General features: G+C 37.7%; 1 protein-coding gene across 1 annotated transcript; it reads left to right on the top strand.

The window, feature by feature from the left end:
- The first annotated feature begins 94 nt into the window (after positions 1-94).
- ATP6V0A2 (ATPase H+ transporting V0 subunit a2) lies at positions 95-18314 on the top strand. The gene is made up of 20 exons (XM_055797203.1): positions 95-333; positions 1601-1679; positions 3063-3160; positions 4034-4171; positions 4695-4795; positions 5524-5650; positions 6452-6534; positions 6877-6970; positions 7297-7509; positions 8114-8264; positions 9019-9158; positions 10077-10234; positions 11865-11955; positions 12254-12372; positions 12808-13018; positions 13590-13709; positions 13953-14072; positions 15292-15409; positions 16001-16172; positions 17059-18314. Exons 1-20 carry the CDS (start codon positions 217-219, stop codon positions 17159-17161), a joined length of 2553 nt encoding a protein of 850 aa, XP_055653178.1. The 5' UTR covers positions 95-216; the 3' UTR covers positions 17162-18314.
- Positions 18315-18433: the final 119 nt, after the last annotated feature.

The following is an 18433-nucleotide window of genomic DNA, read 5'->3' on the forward strand; positions in this document are numbered from 1 at the left end:
CCCGCCCGGTGCGGGGCTGCTGCCGCCCGCCGGGCCGCGCTGCGGGGCGGGGCGTTGCCGGCCGCCCGGCGCCGCGGAGGCGCCGCCCCCCGGAAGCAGCTGGCCGCGCTGCCGGCGGCGGGCTGGGGCGCTCCGCCATGGCCGCCGGGCCGCGGGCTGCCGCCGGACGCCGCACCGCGCCGGCCCGCTGAGCGCCCCCGCTCCCCGCCGCCCGTCATGGGCGCGCTGTTCCGCGGCGAGCCCATGTGCCTGGCGCAGCTCTTCCTCCAGAGCGGCTCGGCCTACGAGTGCCTCAGCGAGGTGGGCGAGCGTGGCCTGGCCGAGTTCCGAGACGTGAGTAGCGGCGGCGGGCCCGGGCCCAGCCGGGCGTCCTGGGAGCCGGGGGCAGGAAGGGGAACTCGGCGGGGGGCGGCAAGGGGAAGGCCGAGGCGGGCCGAGCGGTTGCCGCGGGAAGGTGGAGGTTCCATTGCCGAGGTGCGATCTGAAAGCCTCCAAACCCTTCTCTGTCGCCGCAGGTGCGAGGCTGACTGCGGCGGGGGAGTCGGAGAGGCTCTAGGGAGGGCTGCCTGGGGGTCACTCCGTCCTGCCTTCCGCACAGAAGTAGCTTAAACTTGGGGTGTTTTGCGGTTGAATCCCATGGGAAAGCCATTACCCACCTGAAGGCACCTTGACTTCAATCTGAGTGCACGCGTGCACCCCACTGACATGCGATAGTAACACCTTAGTAGTTGCTCTGTAGGTTGATTCCTTCAACATTACAGTCTGCTGGTTTGTAAAGCGTGTGTTCCTGAAGGAGCAGTGCACCTTGGAGCAAACTACGTGCCTGACTAACGTCAAATAGGGTTGGGTAACAATTAACCTTGTTTCTGCATTGTCTCATCGTAATTGTATGAGCTTTGCTTGCTGAGACGTTGGCATTTCTTCCAGGTATTCTTCAGAAATGTAGGTTGTACAATCTTTGTAAGGAAAGCTGGGAGGACTTAAATTAAATTAACAGCTGGTTAGTAAATATGGCAGGCAGGAGGAGACCAGTCTGTAGGAATCATTACATGGGTGTTATGTTTAATATTTTGATGCCATTCCAGGCATCTCCTGCACCTTTTATTCCAGAAACAGCATATTTAGTGGTTCTGATTTAAAAGCTAAGTAATCAGAGACATTGCACGTGTCATAATATGGGGATATAAAAAAAAAAGGCTTTTTCAGAACTCAATATTTCAAATATATTCTGTAGAAAACCATTGCAAAAAAATCACTGGCAGAAAGGTTGTTTGTTAATTTGAAGTTGTTAGGCAGTACTTTAAAACCGTAGAAATAAGGTTAGGAATGGTTTCTCCGGTAGACCTAGTTATTTTGTTATTTCAGTGAAACTAGCAAAAGGCATTGTTCATTCTGCTTTTATAAAAGCAACCTTGCTATTTGAACTCTTTTAAATCTTTTTAGGTTTTCATACCTTCTTAGCTGAAAAGCACTTTGTAGAAAGAGATCACGCAGAACCACATGCAAAATTGTCTCGTGAGAAGTCACAGAAATAGATGTGGTTTTTTAGGGGTGGTTGCTCAGTGCAATATTTAATAATAATTTTGTCCTTCTCTTTCAGCTTAACCCAAATGTGAGTGTATTTCAAAGAAAATTTGTGAATGAAGTGAAGAAGTGTGAAGAAATGGAAAGAATACTTGGTGAGCTTTATTTTCATGTCTGCTCTTTCTCATCTGCGGCATTATTAAAGTTTATATTTTTAGAGTGGAACTACAGTGAAAGTTTCAGCTATAGGTTTTTGTAATCTTCTCAGTCTTGTATGATCTCAGTGCTGTAGAACTTTAGAAAATTTTGGTATGTATGAAGCGACAGATATACATACACTCATATGTAGAGTCTTTATGTAGATTTTTGGAGCTGGAGATGACTGTAGTACTGAATTGGATTGGAACATACAAATATATTCCTTAGTTTGTCTTGATATGCTGCATCAGTTTTGAGTGTATTGGAGTCATTTAGGTTGGAAGGGACCTCTTGATATCACCTAGGTAACCTCCAGCTCAAGAAGAGGCAGCTAGGCCAGGTTGTCCAGGACTGTGTCTGGTGGAATTTTGAATATGGAGACTCCACAGCCTCTCTGGGAAACCTGTTCCAGTGTTTTACCACTGATCTCTGTTTCTTGGGTTTTTGAGCTGTAAAATTTACTTACACTGCAACACGTACGTGCTAAATACAGGTTGGGTTTTTTTTAAGCTCAGAGGTGAAGAAGAATTGCTGATAAATAGTTGAGACCATTTCAGTATTGACTGCTTAGAGCTCTGCTGAGAAGCTCTACTCTGGATATTTCCTTGGTTATAAGATATGGCTGTTTTTCATGTTGTGTAGCTCAGTACTGTTGAACTTCCAAGCACCCTCAAAAATACCTGAAGTTAATTGTATTCACATGGTAGTTAATGAATAGAGAAGGGTATGTAGAACATTACAGCCAAGATGCAGATTTATTCAGCATATCCTGAGGAAAAGTTACCATTGAAAGATTCTTTTTATTGGAATCTCTCATCAGAGTCACATGCTGGTCATGCCAAACCATCCCAGTAGCTATTTCAGCAATCTCCTTGCCCAGCATGAGTTGCATTTGTTGTCAAGGTTGCTTAAGCCACCTTGTTTGAATGCTTTTTATTCCAAACATGGGTCAATGAACAGAACATCAGTTTCTGGCAGATGGCATGATCAGCAGAAAGTGATATCTTGCAGCAACAAAGAGATATTATGAAATGTTAAAAGCTTCTTAAAAAGTACTTGCGGTTGGAAAATTTCAGTCAGAGGACTCTGAAGATGATTTGCTTCTGCAAACTTCCAAGTCAAAAATGTTCTCTGTGTTTTATTCCTAGCACTCCATAAGCTCCTCTTTCTTTGAAGACTGTAGTGTTTGTGTTGCTGCTGAAAAAAATGAATAAAATGGGCCTGATGCTTCAGTGTGATCAGCACCATCAGTAGCAGCTGAAGGTCAACTGTGCAGCATTCCAGGAAGTGTAAGGCAATACGGTTTCCTTTCTGATTCTCTGTTTTTCTTCTCACTCTAGGGTATTTAGTACAAGAAATTAAAAAGGCGGATATTCCACTTCCTGAAGGAGACGTTGCTCCTCCTGCCCCATTGCTGAAGCACATTTTAGAAATCCAGGTAACTTTTCCATGCAACAGATGCCAAAAGTGTAGAATTGAATCTTGGAATTTTATTTCAAACTTGATTACCTGCTATCTTAGAACTTAAGTTATAGGGGCGTGGCAGAAGCATTTGCTTTCCTTTTTGTCAAATTTATTTTCTTTCTCCCAGTGTTACTTCAAAGACTGCCAGTGAGGATTTGATACTAACACAAAATTCCTGTGAAAGGGTCAAAGCTAACTCATGGGGTTTGCATTCATCTGTTTTATTTTGATGGGCTGGCATATTACACTGTTGAATTACACTGAACAATTACATTGTTCAGACAAATTATCATCTGTACCTGTAGTCCTTCAGCTTAATTTATTGCTTTGGGACTTATCTAAGACTCTTTTTGTGCATCCAAAATTTCTGGGGTGTGGGGAAGTTTTATGTGCCCAAGGTTCTGCAAGTTGCAGTGTTGGTTGTGTAGCAAAACATGGTGCTGTTTTCTCTGAATCCTTTTTCTGATATTGCGTTAGAAGTAGAAGCTTGTAAAATCCAGATGTAATTTTGAATGACATTCTGTTTTGCTGTAATTCTATTGAAATAATAGGTAGCTGTCTTCCACCCTGTACTATCTGATGTTCTAATTCCAAGTCTGCGTTACTTAGCTCAGGCACAAATTAGGGGCAGAACAACAGGCTTAACAGATGCCAGTGGAGAATCAAGTGTACTCAATACAAAGTAATTTTCTCCAGACTGAGGAATAGAACTTATGGACCTTAAGTTAATTAAGAAATTGGGAAGCTCCCATCATTGTGGCAAATTAACATGTGCTTAAAATTCATTCTCCCCCAGTTTCCAAAACAGTGTAACTGATTCGATGTCATTTTTTTCTCTGTGTCTCAGGAACAGTTGCAGAAGCTGGAGACAGAATTGAGGGAAGTAACTAAGAACAAAGAAAAGTTGAGGAAAAACCTGCTTGAACTGACAGAATACACGTGCATGTTAGAGGTCACACAAAGATTTGTCAGGAGAACAGCTGAGGTACTGCTTATGTTGTTTGGCAAGGAGTATGTGTCGTGGTGGTTTTTGTTCCCTACTGTTAGTAGTTCTAGAGAAGTGCATGTCTCTGTGTCGGGCTGTACGGCACTGTATGCTGTTCGTTATTAGCGCTCAGTACCTAGAGAACCTGGCTGGCCAGCTCTGGTACTAGGCTGCGTTCATAAACATAGCAAAATGCAGCCCTGAGTTTAGAGGAGCTTTGATTTCTTTATTGAATGATTTGAATGTTACTGCTGTCGTCAGTTGAAAGTGAAGGCATATTTGTATTTTGATGCATAAATTGTGCTAAGAAACATACCATGTAACTTTTGCAATGCTGACTATAATTGCTAAGAACAGTACACTTGAGATCCTGAGATCTCTCTGTTGTCTGATTTGAACGCAGAAAGGGTTTTATATTTTTATTGAAATAATTTACTTAATTAGGTTTTCTTCAGGATAATAAATGAATGGCAGTAGGGTTTTTTTTCTGAAATCTGTGAGTGATCTTTCTTTTATTCTCTAGTATGAATCCCATTTACACGCAAATTATGAAGAATTTCCGTCTGTGGAAAATGAGCCATTAATGGATTACAACTGCATGCACAGACTGGGTGCCAAGCTGGGGTAGGTATGGCTCAGTCCATGCCTGGCAGGCTGTCAGTGTTTGCTGTTTCAAAACTACTTGATGAACTGTTTTCTTAAATAGTGGGCTGTTTTCTTAAAAGTTGGAATGTAGTGATTTCAGATGAGACAGGCAGTTCTAGGCAGGGTAGAAGTTTGACCCAAATGTACCTGTGTAACAAAATTGGATTATTCGGAGAGGGAAGTAGGACACTACCAAAAAAAAGGTCACAAAACTTCCATCAAACCAAGCATGTGTATTAAGGAGAATATCTAAGTGCTCGAAATCAGTACTTCTACTGTTCAAACTGTTTTTCTAGGATAAACACACAGTGTTTTAATCACCTGGCAGTGTGAGTTGTAGCATTAATAACAGTATTGCCTACTTGCCTTTAGAATGATGAGTGGATACTGCTCTCTACCACACCGTTATAAGAGGGTATCTTACCAAGAAAAGGTTAAGAACCTTAATATCACAGAAAGAAACAATTTCAAATATAATTCTGGTTGTGTGCTCAGGCCTACAGTCTGTTTTCTGAATAGAAATTGAATCTAATTTATATACTAGTTAATACCTACTTAGGGGAAACAGAAAATTTACCTTCTTTCCTTCTCTAGAGATGGCAGTTGTTAAATTATCATGACTGTGTGATCCTGAGTGATGATGTACTCTGACTTTTTTTGTGGATTTTAGCTTATTTTTCAAATTGTTTTTTTTTTTTTCCCTATAGATTCATATCTGGGTTAGTTCACATAGCAAAAGTTGAAGCATTTGAAAAAATGCTGTGGAGAGTCTGTAAAGGCTATACTATTCTTACATACGCAGAATTGGATGAGTGTCTGGAAGATCCAGATACTGTGAGTAAAGATTGCAACTATCAGTTTATTTATTTTGTTTGTACTTTTCATAGGACTTGGAAAAATTGCTACTCAGGTCTGCCTGCTATGAATGTAAATGATTTCCCAGTGCACTTGGAGGGAAAATTCTTCTAAAGTATTAGAACTTGTAAGACTGTAAAATTCGAGGGTCTTGATACCACCATAACTATAGGAGTGGCAATTAATTTATCATGATTCAACTTGATGAGTGCATAATTTTATTGTGGAATAATAGTGACTTTATGATTGGCTACCATGATCAAAATACATGGCATAAATGGCTCCTTGGATATTTATTAACTAGGTCTGTACAGTACATTACCTTTTAATATTAATTTTATTTCTTCATTCAGTAAATAAGGAAAAAAAAGTCTGGAGTACAGTTAATCTTCTATGAAGCTTTTTCTCTGAACTTACAAAATTAACTTTCTGCAAATCAGCAATTATGGCTGCCTAATCTGTCACTTTAAAATTTTGCTTTGACCCTAATTTGTAACATTTTAATGTCTTCAGACTTTTTTCATTACTGATAATTCTGAGATGGTAAAATTTAATCTCTTATTTTCCCTGAAAATATTTTCTGTTTTTCTCTTAAAAAAAAAAAAAAGTTATTGGCATACTTGAATTTTATTTTTTGATCTTCACTAAGATGGTGAAAGGTTAATGCTACTAACACAGCATTTTCTAATTATTCAGATCTGTTATTTTGCTCTGTAATTGTATCGCAGTGGAGTTGTTGGTTAAAAACAAACTTCATCAACTTTTTTTTTTGTTTTTTAGGGTGAAACCACAAAATGGTTTGTTTTTTTAGTGTCCTATTGGGGTGAACAAATCGGCCAGAAAGTTAAGAAGATTTGTGACTGGTAAGAAGTAAAAGTAATACATATGATTTCTTTATATCTGGGTTGTTTTGTTCTTAGTTTTCCCACAGCTTCCCTTCCTTGTAGGTATTGATATTTAGGTAAGATTGTTGAAGTTAAATTTGTTCCTCCCACCACCACTAGCATCTAGCTTTATAATTATGCAATACACAAATGGATGTGTGTATTGCAGTCCTTATTAAGTACAGGCAAAATACCGACACACTCAGTTGAATCTGTCCCGTGGTTATTCAGTGGTGTGTTGTGGGTTGACGAGGGCATGGGGTTGGGTGGTTTGTTTTGTTTCAGTTTGATTATTTAACACAAACTTCTGTTTTTCTGTAGCTATCACTGTCATGTGTATCCCTATCCAGATAACATGGAGGAGCGCAAGGCAGTTGTTGAAGGACTAAATATTCGTATTCAGGATCTTCATACTGTGAGTAAATAACAGTATTTCTTTTGCTGCAGTTATTGTGCTACAGGAAATCATTTGATGAATCACTGCGTTAAGTACCTGAATAGGTTTCTAAAACACATACAGCTTTGGGTCTGAGCATGACTGTATGTCATGTCCCTGATGTCTTGTTGCATGTATTTATTAAACTTCTGGGCACTTGGCGTTGCCTTCTGTTACAAGCGGTAGTTAGCTGCCCTCCTACAAATGTGATCTGGCATTGGACAAATACTAGGTGCTCTGACTGTGGTTACCATAACCACTGTGACATTTCCAATGAAATCTTTTTGCTTTTTTCTTGGACAAAGGTGTTGCATAAAACTGAGGATTACTTACGCCAAGTCTTGTGTAAAGCATCTGAATCCATCTATACCTGGGTTATCCAAGTGAAGAAGATGAAAGCCATTTATCATGTACTCAACCTGTGCAGCTTTGATGTCACAAATAAATGTTTAATTGCTGAGGTTTGGTGTCCAGTGGCTGATCTGCAAAATCTGCGCCACGCGTTGGAGGAAGGTTCAGTAAGTCAGCTGAATGCTCACTGATGTTAAAACTTTTGTCCTGAACTAACTATACAGATAAGGAAAGAAAATGATTATTTAAAACAGGCTAAAAGTAGGCACAGGCAGGTGTGGGTGTCTATGAACTCCTATCAAACAATTTCTTTGTAAGCAGAACCTTTATTTAGTGTTGTGTGTGGGTTTGTTCTTTGTTTTGGCTTTTGTTTTGTTTGGCTTTTTTCTTGAATAACTTCCGTGTTGGACCCAGTCTGACCATGCTATTTGCAGTCAAGTAGAAGGTGCTAACTTGAATGCAGTGCCATCTTTTATGAAGGAGAATTTTTAATAACAAATCTTCGCTTTATAGTATTGACTAATGAGTGTATTCTGGTATTTCATACAAAGTAAGGATTAGAACACTGTATGTAATCAGTGTGTTTAGAAGAACAGATTAATGTAATTATTTTTTTAAGAAGGCACAAAGGGATAAATGTTAAAATTGTGGCTTAACTTAGGAATGTTTCAGGATCAGTGAAACTGCTGATAGAAGAAATGTTTTCAATTTGATTAGATTAAGCATCAACTGAGTTCTTACATAAATGTATCTTTTTTTCTGTCTAATTAGAGAAAGAGTGGGGCTACAATTTCTTCATTCATGAATACCATCCCAACAACAAAACCTCCTCCAACTTTGATACGTACCAATAAATTCACCTCAGGGTTCCAAAACATTGTTGATGCTTATGGAGTTGGAAGCTATGGGGAAGTTAATCCAGGTTGGTCCTAGTGAAATCTGAACTGTGAGCTGTGCTATCATTACTGCTTGCCTTGTTAGAAGTTTAATTCCCTTGCTGAACTGGACACTGGTAAAAGCAAAATGGTGGCAACTATGTTGCTTATTAGTGGCCATTTTAAAATTGAAGTAGCTCATCAAAAGTACAAGTGATGCTCCAAGCAGTAAAATAGGATTTGATTTTGCTGAATGAGTTATTTTAGCATTAAAGATGCTGATAATAGCTGTATAATGTTTTACTTTGGGTAAGAGAGGATGTTTAGGGGAAAAAAGAAAACTTTGGTAATGGCTATTGATCTTACTGAAGCCTGGAGCTCATCACTTAAAAAAAATCCAGCCTTGTTGTATAGCCCAGTTAGTTTAATGTCTGTATGTATTTTTGTAGCTATGTTATGTCATGCTGTACAGGAGAATGTACATTATAATACAGAGCCAGAATAGCCATGGAGGAAGAACTGTTTTGTCTGTTTTTTATTTCCTGGGCTCATATTATTATTCTCAGAATCGTCAGCTAACGCTCAACTGCAGATTTGTCATTACTAAGGGATACACAATAAGCAGGCTTTAAACCGAGTTAGATTTATAGTGTGGGGGAAAGGTCCATTAGGGGCTGAAATGTTTTTCAAACTTCTCAAACAATTTTCAGCTTTAAAGTAGTTGAATTGCTTAGGCATAGTTCAGATGGCAGCATCATCTGTTGTGCTGTGTGCCTGAAATTTGTGATGTTGCCTTTTCAGCTCTGTATACCATCATCACTTTTCCTTTCTTGTTTGCGGTTATGTTTGGAGACTTTGGGCATGGTCTACTAATGTTCATATTCTCACTTCTGACAATACTGTATGAAAACCACCCTAGATTGCAAAGATCACAAGATGAGGTAAAAGGAATTACAAATAATTCACTTCCCATATAGCAAGATTATTTCAATTGAATAATTACTGTGTTTCTGGAAAGTACTATTTATTGCACATGTATTAGGCTGGGTTTTTTTTCCTTTGTTTCAGGATTTTCTGTTTAAATTTGCTGTAATCCTTGAGATTAATGTGATATCTTAACAAACTATTCACTTTTTTGAAAGAGCAGAACTATTCAAGTTGGAATGAAAGTGACAAAAATTAGTTGATATTGTTGGGCTTGTCTTTTCTTCTTCTGGGGTTACTTAGTAATGCGTGTGTTTTACAGAATGTGGTTACAGTGACTGAAGTGAGGAGAAAATTATTTTTCCAATTCCATTTTCTTGTTTCTGAAAAGGAGTTGTAGTTTGAAATTTGTTAAACTTAATTTTAACTGATTTTTTAATCGTATGGAGTTGGAATGCCGGAACACCTGCATCTCTCCTTAGAATTATATTTAACTAAGAATGGCTGCAAATGCCTAACTCCTTGAAAACTAGTCCTGGGAAGGAAAAGTGGCTTAGAAACACTATTCATTAATGTAGTGATGCCAGTGAGAAGAGTCTTAGTTTGTAATGGAAGTTTGCATGGGGGTTTCAGATCTGTGCATTCAATTTAAACACAGTTGTTTTTCAGAATATACTTCTCATTCCTAGCTCTGTTTCCTCATGCATATAAACCTTTGCATATAAATCACTTTTGCATATTGACATGCTTAAATCAAAATTGTGTGTTACATTTTGATTGGCCTCAGGCTTCTTCCTATTCCTTAATGACTGTTCACAAGAGTTTTTAGAAGTCTTTGTATGGCCAAAACTGTGTGTCTCTTAGAGATGTCTACATAACGATTGTTCACATAGCAGATGATGATCTCTATTTTATCTTTTTTCCAATATTTACAGATAATGAAAATGTTATTTGAAGGCCGATACGTTATTTTATTAATGGGTCTGTTTTCTATATACACTGGGTTGATCTATAATGACTGTTTTTCGAAGTCATTAAATATATTTGGTTCTGGATGGAATGTTTCGGCAATGTTTGAACAGCAGGTTTGGCGGTGAGTAGCATGCCTATTTGCTATACCATTAAAACAAATACGTACTTCCTGCAACAGTTTAACCCTTTTGCTCACCCATCTTAACTCCTTTTATTGAGAGCAGTAAATAAATGCAGTGAAATCTAGCAAAATCTAGTTGTTAAGGTATCAAGTGCTAGTGCACTAAGGGCTGATACATCTACACTTAGAATAAAAAAGGCAGTAATAGTTATTTAAAACCAGAAATTCATATTGGTCATTATCGTAAATTGGGAAATCCACAGAGAACACAATTTATTCCAAAACCACTGTTAGAATTTTATTATATTTAATTCAGTAAATCTATCAGGTTAATCTCATATTTGTCAGTGCTGCTTTGCTGGATTTACATGTCCTCAGTCACCTGGATCATTTTCTAGAATATCATTTGGTGTAGATGACAGTCAGTTTTCTCCTGGAACCGATTCTGTTGCAATATCCTAATGCTATACGCTGGCTAATAACTCTTGGTGATTAAGAAGTGCAGCTGGCATAGTACCTTTTTATTGGTAGTAAGGACTTGCACCGAATTTTATGGGGTGATATTTCTAGGGTTTATTCAGTCTCTAAACCTTCTTAAGTGTGTTTTGTGTATCTCTAAAGAACAAAAAGGTTCTTATGAATGGCTGGAGACTTCAGTTGTACTGTAAAATCCTAACAAAAGGCACTGGGACTTTGTCTTGTGTATTCTTTTTATTCATAAAAGGCACTGCCTCCTGTGTTATGATTTGTCTTTATGCTAATTGTTTTAGTTTGTCTCCAATTATTATATTTTCCAGGAGAGGTTTCTGAATATATATATATCAGATTTTGAGAGGAATAGTAAACAAAGGGCTCATTTTTGTGGAGAAATTTGTCCTAGGTCATGCTTCTGGAATGAATAGCCAGGCAACATTAGTATCTACTGTAAAGAAATCAACAATTAATGAAATAATCAATTACCTAGTAATCATCAGTCTTGGCACAGCTTTTCTTGGTAGTAAAAAGAAAAAAAAAAAAAGAAAAAAGTAGGTTATGTGAATTGTCAAACATACTTTTTCACCAAGTAGGATAACCTTATTTCTTTGAGGTGTCGTGGCCCTTTGGTATTTAAATGTTCACAGCTTGCATCTCATTTTTGAGCCACTGCCTGTTTTTGAGGCAAATAGTAGAGTCAAACCCACTGACTTTGGTTAAAATGTGAATGGGTGGTGAATGCTGTGTTAATTTAAGTTGGAGTGGAAACTTATCCAAATGTAAAAGGGAAAAAAAAAATCTATGAGTTATTCTTTGGGTGTTTGTTAGTGAATTTTATATAAAAACAAATTATGAGCTTTCTAAATGAGACGTCCCATTCTAGGGGCATGAGGAATAAAATCCAGAAACTTCCATTTCAAAGACAGTTAGTGCAAATGAAGCCCAGATTGTGAATTTCTTGAGTTTGGGGTTTTTTTTCCTATTTTTTTTATTAGCCAGGCCTTTGTGCTTAGAAATCCTTTTATTCTTTTGAAGTCTGACAGTGGGTGAGCTAGTCATATAAAGGGAAGCAGGCAGTGCCCTGTAGAACTGAAAGTATAATTTGTAACTATATTTAAACAATGTCAGATGTGATTGTGTATTTGTTTCTTTGCAGTCTTGAGGATCTGAAGTCTAATCAGTTTTTAACATTGGATCCAAATGTTTCTGGTGTATACAATGGAGCTTATCCCTTTGGAATTGATCCGGTTAGTTCTATTCTTTTAAGTTATCCATTGGCAATGATCAGTCATTTTAAAATTAGATTTTGGTATGTGTATTAGGAATATAGATCTTACTATGGAAAAAACATTTCTGCTTGCATCCTCCACTCAAAAAAGTTTTTCCCTTAGTGAGTAAAGAAAGATTTAACTTTTTTCACAGAACTCAAATTTCAGTTGTTATCCCCATTTGAGGTAGAATTCTGGTCTCCAGTAGAGAAAGGATACTGTTGTATTCCTTCTATTACACTGTTCTTTACTGTTGGCTTTGTTTTCTTCTCTTCAGATATGGAATTTGGCAAACAATCGTCTCAGTTTTTTAAATTCTTTCAAAATGAAAATGTCTGTGATTTTTGGAGTGACTCACATGACGTTTGGAGTTGTATTGGGGGTATTTAACCACTTGTAAGTACAAGAAGTTAAGATAGTATTAACATTGTAGTTTTTGTCAGATCTTGAATTATAACAATCTGGTAAGAGAAACTGGAACAGTTTTTTAAAAACAGAGTAATAGTAATTGTGAAAACTGTTCTTAAAAAGCAGTGACAGAGAAGTCTTTCTGAAATGTGTTATGCCAAAAAATCTGATTAAATCAAGATTTTATTTCACTTGTTGCTAGATAGAGATATGTGCTTCTTACAGTTTTGATTTCCACTGAAATACGTGACTAAAATGTCACTGAATATGAAGATATCAGTTCTGGATTGTAATTTCAGTCCTGCTGTTTACAAGTGCTGGATACTGTTCTGTTTTATTGAAATCACGTTTGGGTCATGTGTTTACCTTGATCTTTCTTTGTAAGGCTTATTTTTTAATTTTTTTCCCATATTTATCTTTTAGGCATTTCAAGAAGAAGTATAATATTTATTTGGTTTTTCTTCCTGAACTTTTATTCATGATGTGCATCTTTGGCTACCTTGTGTTTATGATCTTCTTTAAATGGTTAGCGTATTCTGCGGAGGACTCTACATCTGCTCCTAGTATTCTGATTCAGTTTATTAACATGTTCCTGTTTCCTGGTGGTGAAACAGAGGTCTTCTACACCGGGCAGGTACGTAGTGTACTTAACAAGCTTCTGAACATCCTGTGTTCCCTGTACAGGTAACACTTTACCAGTCACAAAAGGCTGATGGATGATTGGTTCCCCTAGGAAGGGGAATGTATCAGATTAAGAGGAAATTGAATAAACGTTATGACTAAATAACCTATTTACTCTTTAATTGGTTGTAAGATTTTATGCCATGACTTGTGAAAATACCTGTTTCTAGAACAAAATCTCCCCAGTTAAAATTAAGGCTAGAGAACAGTGTCTCATGCTTGTAATGCTGATACTTTTCTATGTGCTGTAAATAACCTTGCTAATACCAGTATAACGATACACTGATGTGAGGAATATCAGTAATGCCTTAATCTAGAACCCAGTCCTGAAGATGATGGATGTCTGTAACCTAATGTAAGGGCCTGATTAAGTAAAATATGTGCATGTTTAGTTTGGAGTACATACCCACTGAAATTAGCAGCGTTTTTCTTAGGCTCAAAAAGGCCTTTAGAGGAAAATGAGAAGTCTTTTCCTACTCTTGATTTTGTGATCTAATTTAATTTTTTCTTTCTCCCTCAAACAGGTTGCTCTGCAGAGGTTTCTACTTAGTATAGCTTTTCTTTCTGTTCCTGTAATGCTTTTTGGTAAACCACTTTATTTATATTGGTTGCGCAGTGGAGGCCGAGGCATTAGAATGTACAGAGTAAGTGTTGAGAGAAACTTGTGTATTTCTTCAGTATAGAAGAGTTCAGCTGGTGTTGTGTTGCATATAGAGTAATGTCCTTACTAGAGATTTCTACTCAACTTGGAAAGTTTTGGACTGTAACACATAATAGTACTTTGTTTCTCTAGCTCTCTTTTTGCTTTTGTCTCTGACTATGTTAAATAAATGTAAAAAATGACACTGGCAGTCCACTTGAAGACATGGTACGTTTCTATTTTGTAGAGTGGCTACAAGCTAATTCGAAAAGAAAGTGAAGAAGAACTTTCTCTGCTGAGATGTCATGATGTAGAAGAAGGAAGCAGTCATTTAGACAGTGGGCACAGAGAGGGGGATGGAGAGGAGGTAATGATGTTTTTGCTTAATTTCTAGTTTGTATGTCATTAAAAGCAAATTAGAAGTGGAAAAATCAAGATGATAATCTCTACACTGAGTCCCTGGAAGTTTTCAAGAAAATCAGCTGAGCCTTTACAAAGACCTTGATGCTTGAATGCAATTTACCTATTTTTTCAATTGTTGCTATTTTAATCATTATTTCTTGTTACATTCTGATTGCTACAGTAAACCACAATCTATCTGTAGTGGAGAACAGGAGGAGTGCGTTATTTGCACATAGAGACCTTGCATCTAAGGCTATAGGTTTTCCAAAATTGAAGAGTGGGATAAAAATTCTGGGCTTTGTATGGTTTTATGGATTCTTAGAATTAAGTCACGAGGATGACTGCCCAGCTTCCTGTTAATTAATCTTGGCTTTTCGTCCAGACAAAAGTCTCTTTATGTCTGCAAATTACATCTTGTGATGAAGATTATTGCTAATGGGGGTTGGGAGACATGGGCAGTGTTCCTAGTCCCCAGCTATTGCTGCTCCTTAGGGCAAATTTTTACAGGTCTTGACTGATTCCATTGATTTGATGTGAATTGAAAGATAAAAAATTGCTTCAGTTTCCCACTGTGCAGACTATGTACAGTACTTGCTTCACTGGGGTAGTAAGCTCTTGCTTGTTATGTATAGAATATACAAGAATTGCTTGCTTAAGTAAAATGTGTCATAGTTCCAAACAAAGTAAGTGTTGAAATTTGTAGTAATATTAGTCTTGGAAACTTTGTTAGCAACAAGTACATGCATTTACAGAGTTTACACTATTCATGTAGTTATCTTTCTATCACTAGCATTGCTTAGTCCTGCTTTTAAGGATGCAAAAATTTACATTGTAAATTTAGGATCACGATAGAATAGGAATTAGAACCATGGCTGGCTCTGCTGCTTAGCATTTTCAAGTATTGGATCATATTCCTTGTGAAAAACATAGATTGCATTCATTTTGATTTATCAACAAAGTAGTTGGGGAAACTAACTGGAAAACTATAGCACCTGATTTTTTTTTTAATGTTGTCTCTGTAATAATGTTGTCTTAAACATAGCAAATCTTTTTTTATTTGCAGTGTATTACCCTTTAAATGGATTTTTTCTTCCATGTACATTAAGATTTGCAGATTAATGTTTTTGTTCTCTCATGCTGTACTGTGTTGTTTAGATGGATACAAATGTATTTTTATATTTCAGCTTAATTTTGCAGATGTTTTTATGAATCAAGCAATTCATACCATTGAATACTGTCTAGGATGTATTTCTAATACAGCCTCCTATCTGAGACTATGGGCATTAAGTCTTGCTCATGCACGTAAGTGTGTTGAGTTTATTTGGTTGATATTTGTTGTTGTTGGTTTTTTTTTTTTCATCTGTCTTGATTTTTAATGCTGGTTAGATGAAGGCTGGCCTATTGAAGTGATACTATTATGAAGTTATCTTTTTCTTAATTAAAAAAAATTCCCTGTTTAAACTAATCATGATCAGTGAAAAGCCCCCAAACTACAATTGGGACTTACTGTTTGGAATCTAGTAATTTTCTTCATTGGTTGCTCTGTTTTGTGAAGAGGCCAATGATGGGAGCACAGCGTTACCTCCCATAACAGTGTATCAGCACTCACAGCACCATTTCCTGGTTTCTATTGATTGACCAGTCTGGAAGGTGTTTAGGCACTTAGGAAAGTTTTAGTGTCATGGTTGAAAATGTTGCCATCAGTAGATCTGATTTTGAAACAGATTATTTTGGGGGAGGGAGGGATGGACAGCTGACTGGGGCAGGGGATTGCTGATAGTTCCCATGTTCAGCAGATGCTGTGAATACTGTTTGAACTAGAATAAAAGTCAGTAGCTCACTGGGTGAATGTATGCAATATCAATATTAATTATGGAAACATTTCTTTAATAGAGTTATCAGAAGTTCTATGGCAGATGGTGATGAGAGTGGGTCTTCGTGTGGATGCAACGTATGGTGTTTTATTGCTAGTCCCTGTTCTAGCCTTTTTTGCTGTGCTAACAGTTTTTATTCTTTTGGTCATGGAGGGGCTTTCTGCTTTTCTCCATGCTATACGACTTCACTGGTAAGTTCACTTTTTTCTTTATATCACTTTAGTGTATACTGCCTTATTTAATAGGAATTTTTGTGTCAAAATACTAGGTGCCTTATTAAAAAGAAAAGTATAAAATTAAAGAGCCTCATGCTAATGTAGTTGATTTATTTAATTATATGAAATAAATGGCCTGTTAGTTGAATGCAATTGTTCCTCTGGAATATTTTCAGTAAATTCAATATTATATTTGATGCATATTAACCTCAACCATATTCAGAGTTGATTTTGGTGCAAGCTGTATTTGGTTTATAGTATTGCAGCTTTTCGTACTGTAGAATATTATAATGTGGATAAGTATTTCTAATTTCACGCTGGTTATACCACTGAATGGCTTCAGTCTCTTTTATTTGGTTCAACAGAACATTTCTATTAGTGGACAAAACTTTTGCTTAAGTGGGGCTGCCAACCCTTAAGTATTTTAATCCTTTCTTAGTCTTAATGTCACGAGCTCTGCATATTCAAGTGGATTCGGAGAGTATTTTGAAACCTGATGATATTTACAGTATAAGAAAAGGCAAACATGCTATATAAACACTTATAGCTCTGTCTTGTGTTTATATTGTCCTCATGATATTGTATATTTGCAAAACAATTAACTGCAACTAACTCGAAACAAATTAGTAAGAAGTCAGAAATAAGCCATTATGGCACAGTATCACTGTGTTTGGGTCTCCTGAGAAACGTGAAACTTGCCTAGGACTGTGTTAGGAAGGTTAAATAGCAGCACAGAAAGTGTAAGTGACAGGATTAGGATGGGTTTTGTTCAGCCTTTTACGATGCACAGTTTATCCCTTGGCAACTGGTCATTGCAGATTAATATACAGATTCTGTTTGGGGTTTTTTTGTATCGTTTCAGGGTGGAATTTCAGAACAAATTCTACTCCGGTGGAGGATACAAGTTTACGCCTTTCTCTTTTAAGCACATTTCTTTACATTTTAATAAAGAAGATACAGCGTAGTTTGGTTGCTGTCAGCAGAAATGTTTGGACTTGTCTGCAAATAATTATGTGATTGGATCTTGCCTTTGAATGGTTTCATGTAGGACAAAGTGTTTTTCACTGATTGCCTTATAATGCAGCCAAATAATTCTGTAATATATACCTCCCATAGAAATACATAGCAGATCTGGAACATCTTGTAAAGTATATAGATATAAAATGTACATTTTTCTTGATAAACTAATGTTGTAAATTAGTTTTGTTCTTTAAAAAAAAATGTTACTGCTTGTCCTAAAACAAGTGTAGGCATATTTTTTTGCTGTTGTTGGGGCTGTTTATTTTCTTGAATGGTTACTTTTAAGTTATACGAAAGACTTTTTGTCATATTAAACATTCATTACTAATCACATACTTAAGCAAGCTGCCATCTCATGCACTTTGGGAACAATTCAGCAATGCAACAGAAGCAATATATGTTTTCAGTATCTATCCAAGAAGGATTATGAAATGTAAATTTACACACAGCGATGCAATGTGCTCATTTTTTGGCCATATGTAAAACTGCACTGAAGATGTTAACTGTTTATTCCAAGTTCTGCTCAGAGTTATGATGTCAGTCTTTCAGAAGCCATGGGTGGTATTTAATGTGGAAGAAGTCAGGATTAGAAGTGGAGACTGGAGATATTAGCCCTCTTCTTTCCCTGTAGCCAGCAGCTTTCAGACTCATGCTCTTCTGCACAAAGCGAGGTGCGTGCAGCCTCTTCCGGTGACCTTGGTGGGTAAAAGCCTTGGGAAAAAACTCTTACGCAGCCTGGGTCAGGACACAAATAAAAGAATCAAACTGCCTACTAGAAATTTTTATCCCGGGTTCTATTTTTACAGTGTGGTCCCATGCAGCTTCCACATGCAGGTGTAACTTCTGCAGGGGGAATAAAGCATTGGCCTTGGTCCCCATTGGCTGTAGGGCTGCCTGTGCAGCGGTACTGACCTGATGTTGTGGAACCAAAGTTCATACTGAACAGGTGGAAAGGAGTCACTTCGTGTTATTTTTTGTACTGCTCTGAAAATGGGGATATTACCATTATGTTTTAACATCTGTGCTGTAAGCACAGCATCACTTAAATTTTGCACGTGTTTCTTGCCAATTCCGAATAAAACCTGGTTTGTGCTGTTCCGAGTGGGCCCCGACGTTTGTTCCCGGTACCGCTGGAGCGGGACAGCCCGGCCTGTGCCGCTTCCCCCCCCCGCGGGAAGCCCCTGGCGGGCCCCGCGGCCCCGGCGCTACCGCGGCTT

The sequence above is a fragment of the Falco peregrinus genome, chromosome 2 (genome assembly GCF_023634155.1).
Source record: "Falco peregrinus isolate bFalPer1 chromosome 2, bFalPer1.pri, whole genome shotgun sequence".
Lineage (NCBI taxonomy): Eukaryota > Metazoa > Chordata > Aves > Falconiformes > Falconidae > Falco > Falco peregrinus.